Source organism: Cheilinus undulatus, linkage group 3 (assembly GCF_018320785.1).
Source record: "Cheilinus undulatus linkage group 3, ASM1832078v1, whole genome shotgun sequence".
NCBI classification, from domain to species: domain Eukaryota; kingdom Metazoa; phylum Chordata; class Actinopteri; order Labriformes; family Labridae; genus Cheilinus; species Cheilinus undulatus.
Window position 1 is genome coordinate 5,565,582 of NC_054867.1, and position 15,635 is coordinate 5,581,216.

Below are 15,635 nucleotides of genomic sequence, written 5' to 3' on the forward strand. Positions count from 1 at the left end.
ATATTTGTTACATGCATGAAATCAAACCCACATTTTGCAATCCCTTTGTGTGAAACATGCAAGTTTTTCACTCTCTTTTAGTTTGTGTTTGATGTTAATTAGTCAGAACAGGAAATACGATCATATGAATTTATACAAACATAAAAAATACTTTTAAATATGGGGTACAGTTTATACAGTCGCTAGAAAAAGTGTGTGAACCCTTTGAGATTTCTTAGATTTCTGCATAAATTGGTCATCAAATGTGTTCCGATCTTCATCTAATTCACAACAATAGACAAACACAGTCTGCTTAAGCTAATACTGCACAAAAAATATATGTTTTCATATTTTTATTGAACAAAACATGTAAACATTCACAGTGCAGGGTGGAAAAAGTATGTGAACCCCTAGGCTAATGACTGGTTGACCCTCCTTTGGTAGCAATAACCCTTAACCAAACATTTCCTGTAGTTGCAGATCAGACCTGCACAACGGTCAGGAGAAATTTTGGACCATTCCTCTTTACAAAACTGTTTCAGTTCAGCAATATTATTCTGATGTCTGGTGTGCATATTCTCTTGAGGTCATGCCACAGCATCTCAACTGAGTTGAGGTCAGGACTCTGACTGAGCCACTCCAGAAGGTGTATTTTCTTCTGTTGAAGCCGTTCTGTTGTTGATCTATGCTTTGGGTTGTTGTCCTGTTGCATCAGCCATCCTCTGTTGAGCTTCAGTTGGCGGACAGACGGTCTTAAGTTTTCCTGTAAAATGTATTGATAAAATCGGGAATTAATTTTTCCGTCAATGACAGCAACCCGTCCAGGCACCGAGGCAGCAAAGCAGCCCCAAACCATGATGGCCCCTCCACCATATTTCACAGTTGGGATGAGGTTTTGATGTTGTGTGCTGTGCCTTTTTTTCTCCACACATAGCGTTGTGCTCCTTCCAAACAACTAAATTTTGGTTTCATCTATGGACAGAATATTTTGCCAGTAGTGTTGTGGAACATCCAGGTGCTCTTTCGCAAACTTCAAATGTGCAGCAATGTGTTTTTTGGACAGCAGTGGCTTCCTCCGTGGAGTTCTCCCATGAACTCCATTCTTGTTTAATGTTTTATTTATTGTAAATTTGTCAACACAAATTTTAGCATGTGCCAGAGATTTCTGTAAGTCTTTTGCTGACACTCTAGGACGACCACGCCTAGGGAGAGTAGCAATAGTGCTGAAGTTTCTCCATTTGTAGACTGTCTTACCGTGGACACATGAACATCAAGGCTTTTAGAGCTACTTTACTTACTATACTTTTGTAACCCTGGCTGACTCCTGGCTCCAAATAGCTCTTGGAGAAGTCATTAGCCTAGGGGTTCACATACTTTTTCCACCCTGGACTGTGAGTGTTTACATGTTTTGTTTAATAAAAACATAAAAATATATCATTTTTTGTGCAGTATTAGTTTAAGCAGACTGTATTTGTCTATTGTTGTGAATTAGATGAAGATCAGAACACATCTGATGACAAATTTATGCAGATATCCAAGAAATCTCAAAGGGTTCACATACTTTTTCTAGCAACTGTATATTGTGTAGGTCTGGCACTGGTATTTTTTCATTAGTTATGCATTTTACATCATTTTCTAAAGGAAAAAAATCTCCTTATTTTTTACTATCTGATGATCATTCATTTAGTAAAAATATAGTCCAAAATATAGTCCATGCAATTTCATTCTCTTGTAATTGTTTACTTAAAATATTGTATAGTGGGACTCTTAACAATGGAAGTAATGTCTATTTACATAACTGCATTTTTCAACATTTAGTTGTTTTTGGCTCATTTATGCATCTTTGTATGCTTTATTTGCACTTCTTAGCAATTCCTCACAAAGGATGCTGTACTGGTGTCTGTATACTGAAGTACAAAAAAAGATTTAAAGTCAGCCAATGTTTAGTGAACAAAAAAGCCTATCAACACATATTTGTTCTGTATAGGAATATTTATTTACCTTAATATGTGTAATATTTACCACCTCTATGTACAAGTTTTCAACACTTTCTAAATTTTTAAGTCTTGAAGAAAAAATTTCATCATATTTTGATACTTTTTTTTTTTTCAAATATACATTTTTAAAAGTGTGTGTGTGTGTGTGTGGGTGTGTGTGTGTGTCCTATATCTTAAACAGTAAGTTAAAGTAAAAAGAAAATCATTTCATAAAGTTGAAGTTGAGACGATACCAGACACAAGTAGTTAAAAGAGGTTGGTAACATACGAACACGTGTCTCACACGTGACCACAAATGATCAGCTCTCAGTTTAAATCAGGGGTTCTCGAAGTTTTGATAGCTGAGGGCCAATTTAGGAACCCAACATTGGACTGAGGGCCGCCGTAGGAAAAAAAAGGAAAAAAACAGGAAAAAAATCCCATTTGTAATCATTTTAATGACCAGGTTGCATCTCTACAGTTTACATTTATCGTTCTGCATCCAGTAATGTGCAATAATCACATTTTAATTAATAAATGAGGCTAAACCTGGCACCATGGACCTCTGGGAGTGAGGTCTAAACCACACCTGTAATTACCACTTATCTCTGTAGATGCCGCTAAAGACCACAAAACAGAGATTCATCCTTTCACAGCAATGTACAGTTGGATTTTAACTAACAATTGCGGGTTGCCAGAAATGTTTCTGAGGGCCGCCATTGGCGCGCGGGCCGCACTTCGAGTACCTGTGGTTTAAATCATCTGTACTGCAAAAAACAACTGCTGAAGTCACTAATAGCAGCAAAATGCAGAAAATCTGGGGGTAAAGGCTGACTCAAACAATCAGGGATCTCTCTATAGCTGGGTTTCCATTACAGTTTTTCACAAAATAAAAGCAATATTTCTTAAATTTAGGCTAAGTACAATTGCACTTTGAATGTGTTTCCATTAAAGGGAGTTTTGGGCATAAGCCGTGCAATTCTCATAAAATCTCATCTCACATGAATCTGCTGTCGGGAAGCTTGATGCTCAAAAACTGTTGAATGTTGGTACAGTTTTGGTTACATCTACGGCAGTTGCCTTAATTAGTTTGAACAAAAGTCAAGGCAACGGATGATAGTTCAGAGGCAAAGTCTGTATATATGGCAAATGCCACGTATAGGGGTGTAGGTATGATGATGAGAAAAGTCTTGCCTCCTGTCCACATGTACCACCCCATGTTGTCTTAGAGTGACTGGTCATGTGACACCGTAAGCCATGTCCTGTGACTTGTAAATGCAGAAAAAGTGTTTCCATTACACTTCTTCGATTATACTTCAATATCGGCATGTCTGATAAACCTCGTCATGAGAGTGTAAAAATTTTTTTTGCAATATTTGAGAGGTTTTTTGAAATTTAGGTGTTTCCATAACCAGTTTTTATTGCGCTATTTAGATTTTGCACATTTCTTAGGGTAATGGGAACGTAGCTTATGTCACAGTTAACCTTGCAAAGCAGATGGGTTTGCCCGTTTCCGTGTTTCTCACTGGTGAATCCATCTTGCAATTTCCCATCTGAACCATTTGAGCCTGGTGCAATTATGACTGAAGACATAAGTGTGGATGCTGCTGCAGTTTTATCAGATCTTGATGACATTTCTTAGTTAAACGAAGAACAAAGAAAAGCATTGAGTTGTTTTCTTGTCAAAAATGCTGAAAGCCTACAGTCGCCATGGTTCACGTTATGCAGCTCTGTTGAGTTTACTCCTCAGTAGCGGCTATGTCACACATTTTCTTGCTCCGATTGGCCCATAAAGATGTGACAGACAGAACTTTCATACAGTCACCCTCCAAGTGTTTTTTTTTCCAAAGGCTTTTCCCTTTCCCAAACACTGTCTATGGAAGGTTTTCCAGATGGATATGTTTCACACTTTCTAACTGGGTCTAAATGGTTCAGACGGGAGCTTTGCAAGATGGATTCGCAAGTGAGAAACAATGAAATGGGCGTATCCATCTGCTTTGCAAGGTTATCATAGATTTGCATGAAAGCAAACAGAACATTACTTTTCACACTCTTTTAGTAAGACAGCATTTAAGCTAAACTTTAGAAACGGCTGAAGGTCATACCCACACTGAAAATGTACTTTGACCAAACTACCTCTGTTGCCACATCGTCCTCCACCATGCACCCTCACACTTAAGCCCACACTGGAATCTCCTGTCACAGCAGCACTGAATGTGCAAATACACATTTGTTATGTAAAGGGTTAGGAAACCTTGTGTTCAGATCAAATACAGTTGAAACCAGAAGTTTACATACACTTGATAAAAAGGCACATAAACTTTTTTTTCTCACCGTCTAACATTAGATCAGATTAAACTTTTCCTGTTTTTGATCAATAAGAATTACCAAAATTATTTCTATTTGCTAAATGCCAGAATAATGAGAAAAGGATTTTTTTAGACAATTTTTATTACTTTCTTCAAAGTCAGAAGTTTACATACACTAAGATTACTATGCCTTTAAACATTTTGGGAAAGCCCAGATGATGATGTCATGTCTTTGGAAGCCTCTGATAGGTTTATTGACAACATTTGAGTTAATTAGAGGCACACCTGTGGATGTATTTTAAGGCACACCTGAAACACACTGCTTCTTTGTGTAACATCATGGGAAAATCAAAAGAAATCAGCCAAGATATCAGGAAGAAAATTGTGCACTTGCACAAGTCTGGTTCATCCTTGGGTGCAATTTCCAGATGCCTGAAGGTGCCACGTTCATCTGTTCAAGCAATTATACACAAGTATAAACACCATGGGAATGTCCAGCCATCATACTGCTCAGGAAGGAGACGGGTTCTGTGTCCCAGAGATGAATGTGCTTTGGTCCGAAAAGTGCATCTCAACCCAAGAACAAAAGCAGAAGACCTTGTGAAGATGCTGGTCTGACGAAACTAAAATTGAACTTTTTGGCCATAATGACCATCGTTACATTTGGAGAAAAAAGGGGAAAGCTTGCAAGCCTGAGAACACCATCCCAACTGTGAAACATGGGGGTGGCAGCATCATGTTGTGGGGTTGTTTTGCTGCAGGAGGGACTGGTGCACTTCATAAAATAGTTGGCATCATGAGGAAAGAACATTATATGGAAATACTGAAGCAACATCTTAAGACATCAGCCAGGAAGTTAAAGCTTGGGCACAAATGGGTTTTCCAAATGGACGATGACCCTAAGCATACTGCCAAACTGGTTACAAAGTGGCTTAAGGATAACAAAGTCAGTGTTTTGGATTGGCCATCACAAAGCCCTGATCTCAATCCCATTGAAAATCTATGGGCAGAGCTGAAAAGGCATGTGCGAGCAAGGCGGCCTACAAACTTGGCTCAGTTACACCAGTTCTGCCAGGAGGAAGGGGCCAAAATTCCTGCAAACTATTGTGAGAAGCTTGTGGAAGCATATCCAAAACATTTGACCCAAGTCATTCAGCTTAAAGGCAATGCTACCAAATACTAATGAATTGTATGTAAACTTCTGACTCTCATAATAAAAAAATGTCTAAAAAATGATCTCTCTGATTATTCTGGCATTTAGCAAATAGAAATAATTTTGGTAATCCTAACTGACCAAAAACAGGAAAAGTTTAATCTGATTTAATGTTAGATGGTGAGAAAAAAAAGTTTATGTGCCTTTTTATATAGTGTATGTAAACTTCTGGTTTCAACTGTATGTCCCATTTGCTGACAACCACATTATCGAACAAATCAAGATATGAGATGGTGTAATTCAGTCTTTGAAAAGCATGAGGACAAAAAGCTTATTTTAGACATGAAGTAACCGTATGTCTCTTTCATTTACTACTTTCTATGTGGGACAAAGATCAATCAAAGACTAATCTATTCTCACTGTGTAATGACAAAAGTTCTGCTATGCATTTTTTAATTCATTCTATAAATGATGGGAGTATTTATTGGCCCATATCCACCCCCTCTGTCTCTCTCGCTGATTTTCAGGCCCATGCCTATGACCGAGTTAATGTGGAAAAAACACAGCGAGGAATACAGCAGACACAGAGGGCAGTCACAAACACTCAGCCAACCTCACTTGGAGGCAATAAACCCATTTTTAGACTACACAATGACTAAAATTGGTCAGTGTAAGTATGTGTTTGTGGGTGTGAGTTATTTATAGAGAAAAATACAATCTGTACAAGAGGCAGAAAAATCCTCACAGAGGAAGTGAGTCTAGATTTGAGGCAGGCTGAAAACAGCTCCGCATTAAGAGCCAGGCCAGCCGTCATCAGAGCTGCCTCTGACTCTGAGAGAGCAGCAGTTTATTGAATTTTCTTTATGATTAATTTCTCATGGTCAAATACCACACTTCTCTACAGCTTTTTTGTAGATGATGTCGTTCTCAGCAGGGAACAGCCTTTGGGGGCAAGCAGTTATTTCTGCACAGAGAAACCCTACACAAAAGGCCATGTTTAGAGCTGTTTGAGACGATTCCAGGCATTCAAAGTGCAAATATATAAAGATCCTTAATTCTTAAGCTATACTTGAGTCCTAAAAGTAGTGAAACATTCATTCTTTGAAGTTTAAATGAAACTCTGATCTTACCCGGGTTTCTTCAGCTGATGTCCAGCTCACCAACCTCCAGCATCGCTTGCCATGATGGGAAATTTGTCTCTTTCAAGAGATCCAGATCCTTTGGCTCAGGTCAGCAGAGCTGTTTTTGGCCCCTTTATGGCTCTTTAATTTGTTTACAGTTTGGTTTTTTAGATGTGTATTACATAACAAAGTATGGAGGAAAGGAAACTGGCACTCAAACAGAAGCTAGCTACCATGGTTAACATAAAAGAGCCGTTTCATAGCACAGGTTCACATGCGAACAGTTCATCATCACTCGGTCTCTCGCTCCACAAGGTTTATAGTACATTTTGTCATTTAAAAGCATATTTGTGACAAAAAAGGATTTTTTATTATGTTAAAGGTTAAGGGTAGGAGGTCTGCAGGACTGAATATTTGTTATAATGATTGCCTCAACACCAGGTAAATCTGTTAAACTGGTAAAATCACTTTTTGTAAGGTGTAGAAATTTTCTGATGATACTTGCAGCATACAGGTCCAGAACTTAAGAACTGTAAAGTTTCCTTCATACCCATTCATTACTAATGGCCTTCCTCCACTTCCTGACCCCCAGTGTACATTTGGGTAACCTTGCAGAGCAGACGGATACGCCCGTGTCCTTGTTTCTCACTGGCGAATCTATCTGCAAAGCAGCTGTCTGAACCGTTTGGTTAGAAAGTGACAGGACCTATTAGTGACACGGGGCAGTACTTTCAGGCGCGGCGGAGCCGTGACATAAGCAAGCAGCAACAAGAGGCTGCTGCAAGATATTAGCATGGATTATGCTAAAGCGCTAGTTTTATCAGAACTTGATGACATTTCTTAGTTAAAGGAAGAGCAAAGAACAGCAGTGAGTTGTTTTCTTTTCCAAAAAGTCAAAAGTCATGTACTGACATGTCTACAATTGCAATAGTTCGCCTTATGAAGTTCTATATGGAGTTTATTCCTTGGTAGCGGCTACGACGTCACATGTTTTGTGGCTCTGATTGGCCTGTAAAGATGTGACAGACAGAAAGTTCATCCAGTCACCCCCCTGAGGTTTTTTCAAAGGCTCTGCCTTTTCATAAATGCTGTCTATGGGAGGTTTGCCAGATGGATGTGTAAAAGAAATTCATCTGGCATGCCAGGTTACTAATATTCATTAAATTTAGCAGAAGTGACAATAGAGCCCACAAACTCCAAGACTGATATAAAAGACAAAACCAGCTCAAACTGACCACTACTTTATTAAAGCCAAGATCAGTATATGCTTTTACTGCATCACACATTGTAAGCTCAAGGGCTGCACATGTTTAATGACACTCTAATTCATGTTTTAGTTTGTACAGTTTTCCAGAAACAAAACTTTTTGAGTTGATCATTGCATAATATTTGAAAAGAAAATCATAGTATAATAGCCCTGTGTGAAAATGTCAAATAAAAAGGACTTGTTGGTAGTCATCATCATAGAAATGGCCATGAATTAAAGTATGTTTTCAGAAACATGGTAAGGCTTTCTTAGTTTAGTTGTGCATTTGAGTGTTCTGTATTCAATCCAAAAGTTAAGACTTTGAAAAACAGCCAAAAAATAAATGTTTAATGCAAGAAATTAAGTAAAGATTTGACTAAAAGTTTATGCCATAATATCATTGTCAGTGTATGACTTGACTAAAGATTGCATGCCTCTTGTTGGGTAATGCTGGCAGCTGCTGCCATCTAGTGGTAAATAAGCGCAACACAAACGAACCAAATTTAATCCACTGCATATGACCAGTTATATTCCTAATATAGCATGACACAATAGGGATAAAGGCAGACCAATGACTGACTCCTTTTCAGGTTAAGTCTCAGAGAGGAAATTGATGAATATTTTACTGCATGGTTGCTTGATGAACACAACAGAAGGAATAATTTGACTAGAACTCTGAATAAATTTGAGATGATATCCCTAAATAGACTACCCTTGTCTTAACAAAGACAAAGAAACTTAAGCATTGTAATATAACTGACGATTTTTACAGCACAACACAAATAAAGACGGAAAGAAGATAACTGGTATTGCTCAAAGAATAAAATGTATACATGGTTTGAGTCAAACTGGAGCCTGTTGTTTACAACAGACATCTTATCTCTGTATAGATTATTTTCATGTATGCATGGATAAAATCATGTCTGTAACCAGACCCACAAATGTTTACTTACACAGTAGAAGAGTGGTAGTACATCATCATCGCTAGAGTTACTGCAGAATAAATCACAGCAGAAATAACATCGCCATCCCCCATTCAGTGTACGCTGCTTAAGTGCAATATCTGTTACAGTACCGTTTATCAAGCATCAGCTACCATGTGAGGTGGTTTTTTTTTTGGCAAAATGTTATTAAATAATATACAAATATTGCAGTCATGTCATTAAATTAATTCAAAAGTCTTATGTTTAAATTACTAAATCTACATATGCATCTTCAGGCAAGCTGAACACAAATAGAGAAAAAACTAAAGACATTAAATCACACATCAGTTGCACAAATGCAATGAGTTAGTTCATCCATATAACAGTATCGTCTACATAACAAGACATAGAAGCTACAAAATAGTTCTTTTCCATGTATGCACTACAACGTACAACGCAGAAGTGTCACATACCAAAAGTATCAAGAAACATGAGTTGGTATAAAGAAAGAGCCAGCTCCTCCATTGTGCATCAGTGTGCTAAGACGTGGCTCTCGATGTCAGTACAGCCCAGCAGGGGGCAGTGTTACATGTTCCAATACATCAGAAAGTCAGACACCCAGACTCCATCTCTCAGTGTTTTCAAAGCTTCCTACATATTGCACTACAGTCTGAATCAGGAAGGATTTGCAGAGAAGAAGAGGAATCACTGATGTGCTGCATTCATCTGGTGTTCATGTGGCTACAGATACTCTTCTTCCTTTACGTACAGAATCTCATTGGCTGAGCTGGGAACCTGAGAGAGGGGAAAAAGAAAAGGTTGCACTGTCAAAGGCTGGCAATATTCAATACTGACATTTACTGTAATGCAGATGAAACAATGAAAGTTTTGGAGTCTGAGTGTTTATTATACTTCCAAAGAGGTTATGTTTTAGGTGATGTTTGTTTATCTGTTAGCAGGTTTAAATAAAACTGTCTTCATGCAGGATTTTCATTACAGGTGAAGCATGGGCCAGAAAAGAGCTCATTAAAATTTGGACCAGCTCAGACTCACAAACAAGCAATTATTGTTGATCCAATTCATGAACAAGCAATTTAAGCAGATCCAACTCACAGACAAGTCATTATAATGACCAAATTGTTACTCTGGTGTCTAAATCATAGTGTATCAGACTCACAAACAATTCATCCAGACATTTGAAGAGGCTGCACTAATTTACATACTGTTGGACTAGACTCTGAGTTCCTTTCTGGACACCTCATACGTAAGCTCAGACTTTCTGCAAAGAGTTATACTACTTTTCTAAAGTTTATTTTAAGCCCCTCCCCTCTTTTAGGGTGGCTACAAGCTAGACTTCTTTATAATCTTAACTTATTTTAAATCTCATCTTCAGTTCCAACGGGAAATGTTAAGAAGGTTTGAAAACAGTCTAAGCAAGTAAGCTTTACCATTTTACTAATTTCATAAATCAGTCGTGCTCAATATAATTTGGCTTTTTTACTTACATAATTACAAAAAAAAAAAAAAAAAACCACACACAAAGGCTAACAAAAATATGTAATGTCTAAGTGACTGCATAAATATTCACCCCTTTAAAGTGACTGACCTAGTTCAACAGAGGTCCAGCCAACGGGTGCTAGTAGTCTCACAATTTGTGAAGCACAGTGAATGTCTCTCATGTGATTGCAGTATAAAGACGCCTGTGTCTGGAAGGTCCAGTCACTGGTTAACAAAAATATTCCTGGCTACCATTACACCATGAAGACAAAAGAACACTCCGTGACTCAGAGAAATAGTTATTGAAAAGTATAAGTCAAGGGATGGATGCAGAAACATCTCCAAGACACTGAACATCCTCCAGAGTTCAATTAAATCCATCATCAACAAATAAAAGGACTATGGCACATGCGTAAATCTGCCTAGATCAGACCGACCTCACAAACTGAGTGACCGTGCAAGAAGGAGACCAGTGAGAGAGGCCACCAAGACACCTATGACTACTCTGAAGGAGTTCCAAGCTTCAGCAGCTGAGATAGGAGAGACTCTGCAGGGGTAAATAGAAAGCCACTGTTCAAGAAAACTCAGGTCATATCCCAACTAGAGTTCAACAAAAAGTATGTGGGAGACTCCATGGTCAAGTGGAAGAGGGTTCTTTTGGTCTGATGAGATCAAGATGATTCGTTTTGGCCATCAGACAAGGCGTTATATTGGGCAGCATCATACTGTAGGGATGCTTCTCGGAAGCTGGCTCTGGAAGGCTAAGGCTTGGGAGAAGATTTACTTTCCAGCAAGACAATGAACTGAAGCATACAGCGAAAGCTACACAGAAATGGTTTCAAGACAACAAGATGAATTCTGGAGTGGCCGAGTCAAAAGCCCATACCTTAATCCAGGGGTGTCAACTCAAGGCCTGCAGGCCAAATCCAGCCCATGGTGCAGTTATACCTGGCCACAAGATCGCATCGTATCTTTATTATAACTGGCCCACCCAGTATGAGGTCTGCAGATTTTCCTCCAGTACAAAAGTGTGACCTTAATCCTGATAATTTACAATATCCCTGATGAGTCATAAAAATTATAAATAGTAAAGAGTCGAAATTATTTGATTAAAAGTCAGGAACATGGAAAAGAAATTTGTTTTCATTTCATATTTTCATTGTTGTATATCACAATTATTTCTCAAAGTTATGGTTCTAACTTTTTGTCTTGTATTTTGCCCTCACAGTTTAAATTTTGAGCAAAAGTTTGATCTTTTAAACTCGTGTTTTTTTCATCTCACATTTTGACCATTTCATCTCAAATTTTTGACTTTTTGTCTTGTATTTTGACCTTTCACATGAACAATTTTAAATTTTGAGCAATATTTTGACTTTCAGAAATGCATGATTTTCAATTTTATCTCCATATTTTGACCTTTAAAACTCATGACTTTTACTTTATTCTTACATTTTGACGTTTTCAAATCCTAACTTTGACTTTTATATCTTATTTTGACCTTGAAAACTAATGATTAAGAATTGTATCTTACTGTTTTGACCTTGAAACTCATGATTTGCAATTTTATCTCATTTTTGACCTTTCAAACACACAATTTTGAATTTTATCTCATATTTGAACTTTTAAACTCATGATTTTTACTTTTATCTCATATTTTCACCATCAAAAATTATATCAACATTCTATTTCATATATTTGCCTTTTAAATACATTATTTTGACTTTAAATGTCATGTTTTTAACTTTTGAACCAGTAATTTTTACTTTTTCATCTCAGATCTTGAACCTTTAGACTTATCATGTTGACTTTTTAAATATCAAAATTCTTTCTAATCAGTGCTAAGCTTTCCCCCCTTAATTTCTGGTGAAAACAAGGTTGACATTTTATGGTTAAATATTGACCCTGTTAGGCCCTCAGGTTAGACCCAAAGTCAGAATCCAGCCCCTACTGTGATTGAGTTTGACACCCCTGCCTTAATCCAATGGGGAATTTTTTGCTGGACCTGAAAAGGGTTGTTCAAGCCTGATCCCCTTGCAGCCTGACAGAGCTTGAGCAGTTTTACAAAGAAGAATAGAATAAGATTGTAGTGTCCAGATGTGCAAGCCTGATTGAGAACTATCCACACAGACTCAGTGTGTGGGTGCAGCCAAAGGTTTACGTACTAAATACTTTCTAGAAATAAGTTTTCACTTTGAAATTAAAGCCTTTTTCTAAAAATTTTATTTTAATTATATTGACCATGTTAGAATTATACAATCAAGAAAAAAGTAAGACATCTGGGGGAATGTATATGCACTGTACATTGTTAAGCTAAGGGGTTTCATATCTGGGTCACTTTCGAGAGCTCATGACCAAAGAGGATTTTTGAATTTATATCAATTAATCAATCAAGCCCACTGCAATCACCTTCTGCCTTCTCTCCCTTTAAAAGAAATTTTATAACGCCTGCATCCCTGCTGCTGCTACATCAATCCATTTGGCAGAGCCCAACACCCACTGAGAATGGGTTGAACATCTTCTAACTTTGGTTATATAAGGACCAGATGGCTGTGGTACCCTTTACTCCCTTTGCTCCTCTTGGACCTGGAGTTTGACAACCGTCAGAGCCTCCTTCACAGCAACCTGGCATCAGCTTTCCCAGAGAGGCTGAGCACTGTGAAACTCCAATAATTGAAGCAAACCCTTACGATTCCCCATTAAACATAGGAACCACCACCCCATCTGTCATTTTATAGCCCCATGTGCCCAAGACAGACTGTGGCAGCTCTGAAAAAAACTGATGACAAAGTCAATCTTTGGAGTAAGGCAGTTTCTTCCCAGAGATACCTGTGAATCACCTGCTAAACTATACAGTTTGTTATTACGGATTCAGGATCTGATAGGGTAAAGAGCAAACATACTAATTAAATGCTCCCTGTTTTTCAAAGTTGCTTACCAGCAGAGTCCCTAAGCAGTGTCCTCCATGACTGCACCAAGAGAAGCTTAAGATTGATTGATATTTCAGTCAGAGATGTCCTTTTAATGGCTCACAGTCACCTAGAGACAGCACTCTTCCTCTCAGGAGGGATCTCAGATTTGGCCATGAGCTTGTCAGTTTCCCCCACATCTGTCTTTCACTTCTTTTACCCTGGACAACTCGAATAAAAAGTTGAGTCAACTGGCTAACAGATCCTCTGAGTTCTTCATGGCTTTTCTCTCCTATAGAAGGCTCAAAACATGGAGGTCGACTTAGTGATATCTTCCACTGAGCTTTGATGCCCTAAAATGGCAGTCACCATGTTGGGAATGCTGTCTCCAAGTGGAAATGAGTGAAATTTCACATTATTATAGAGGTGTGACTTTACCCGAACAACTTGGTTGAAGTTCTGTTGTTATTCTTGCCAATAAGGGAAGATTATATTCTACTGTACAGCTCCTACTCAATACTGAGCATTAAAGTAAACTTAAGATTAAATACTTTTTACTTTTACTTAAATAGATTTCTTGTTCCGTACTTTTTTGGGCCTTATCATGCCTTTATTAGATAGAGGAGGACAGTGGATAGACCCGGAAACAGGGATGAGAGTGGGGAAAGATATGCGGGAGAGGGCCACAGGCTGGAGTCGAACCAAGGCTGCCCGCGTACATGGTGCACACCTTAAAACACTTGACCATCTGCGCGCCCATGATCCGGGATTTTAGTTTAACTTCAGTAAATTTTTACCAGAGTAACTGCACTTTTCCTTAAGTACAATAGTCATGCACTTTTTCCACCTCTGCTCTCATGTCATGGATTTTAACCTCAACTACATTTTGGTCTTGTTTTAGTCTCCTTGACAAACTTACTTTCATCTGTTTTTGTCATCAAAGATCTATTTTTAGCTAGTCTTAGTTTTATCCTCCTCTTAGAAAAAAAGTAGTTTACCAAAACATTTTTAGTCATATTGTAGTCGACACAATTAACACTGAAAAGAACAAGACCTTTGGTTGAGAGTAGGCAAACAATTTGGCACAGGTTATATGCTTGGAATTAGTTATGGACCAAGAATCACATCTCAATATTTTTAGCTGAAAGGCAGTACAAAATATATATCTTGATTTTTTTCTGTAAAGAAATAACAAAAACAGTTAGTTCTAAGTCAAATGCCAAATATCACACAGAGTTCTATTAACAACCAGCTGCGTCATGTCCACATACATGAATAATTACAAAGAAAGTAACCTACCCATTTGTGAGTAATTAAAATTTGGCATTTAGACTGAACTTTAATTTGATAATCTTATGGTCTATAAGCACGTTACTGTAATTAGGCTTATAGACCAAAAGATTATCTAATAGACATCTTTGTACCCTATTCTGTACCCGTATCTTCATACCCTACACCTTGTTTGAAAATACATCAGTATCAGTTGTGGTTATTGAGTATACCTGGTTGACTCCTCCCACCACCAGGAGGCGGTCTCTAATGATAATGGAGGAGGTCGAGCATCGGGGGAAGTTCATTGGAGCCAGTTTTTCCCACTTCTTCTTCTGTGGGTGAAAGGCGTCCACTGTGTCCAGGGCGGAGGGCTCATGACCTGAAAAAACAGACAACTGTATGTGACATATTAAAAGCTCTGAGAGCAGGCGCACCTCAAACATTAGAGTAGCATGAAAAAGTTATTTTTTTTCCCTGGAATTTAGTTTAAAACTGAAGCTTCCATATGCTCTTCATTCGTCACACACAAACTGAAATATTTAAAGACTGTTTTTGTTTTAATGTTGCTGAGTATGGCTTACAACTCCTGAAATAATAGATCCACTCTCTCATAGTAACATCATTAAAAATGATTTGTAATAGAGAAATGTTGACCCTCTGGAAAATGATGCTCATTTTAGTATTCAGTGCTTGGTCAGGACTCTTTTTGCATGAATTGCTGCATCAATGTCACATGGCATAGAGGCACGGTCTGTGGTCCTGCTGGGGTGTTATGAAGCCCAGGTTTCTCTGAGAGCAGCAGCCTTCAGCCGTCTGCATTGGATCCTGATCTGGCGTCCCATCTTCCTCTTGACATTTCCCCACAGATCGTCTAGGGGGTTCAGGTCAGATCAGTTGGCTGGCCAATCAAACACAGTAATACCATGGTCAGCAAACTAGTTTTTGGTAGTTTTAGCTTCACTGTGGGGAGGCTCAAAGTCCTGCTGGAAAAGGAAATCAGTGTCTCCATAATGCTTTTCAGCAGATGGAAGCATGAAGAGCTCTAAAATCTCCTGGTAGACGGCCGACAGCATGACTCTGGACTTTATAAAGACCAGTGGACCAACAGGAGCAGATGACATGGCGCCCCAAACCATCATTGACTGTGGAAACTGAAAACATTGGACTTCAACTCCTTGGGTTCTGTGCCTTTCCAATCTTCTGCCAAACTGTGGAACCTTGATTTCCAATTGAATTGCGAAAAAATTACTTTC

The 15,635-nt window shown here is 38.3% G+C and overlaps 1 protein-coding gene across 2 annotated transcripts in view; it reads right to left on the reverse strand.

Annotated features, from left to right (window-relative positions):
- Positions 1-7,811: 7,811 nt before the first annotated feature.
- Positions 7,812-15,635, reverse strand: part of klhdc8a (kelch domain containing 8A) — a 100,892-nt gene continuing 93,068 nt past the window's right edge. For both annotated transcript variants that reach the window (XM_041779321.1, XM_041779328.1), the window contains exons 8-9: positions 14,613-14,761; positions 7,812-9,502 (exon numbers count right to left, since the gene is read on the reverse strand). In XM_041779321.1, coding sequence (XP_041635255.1) covers positions 9,449-9,502; positions 14,613-14,761 — 203 coding nt within the window. In that variant the 3' untranslated portion in view covers positions 7,812-9,448. The remainder of the gene's footprint in view (positions 9,503-14,612; positions 14,762-15,635) is intronic.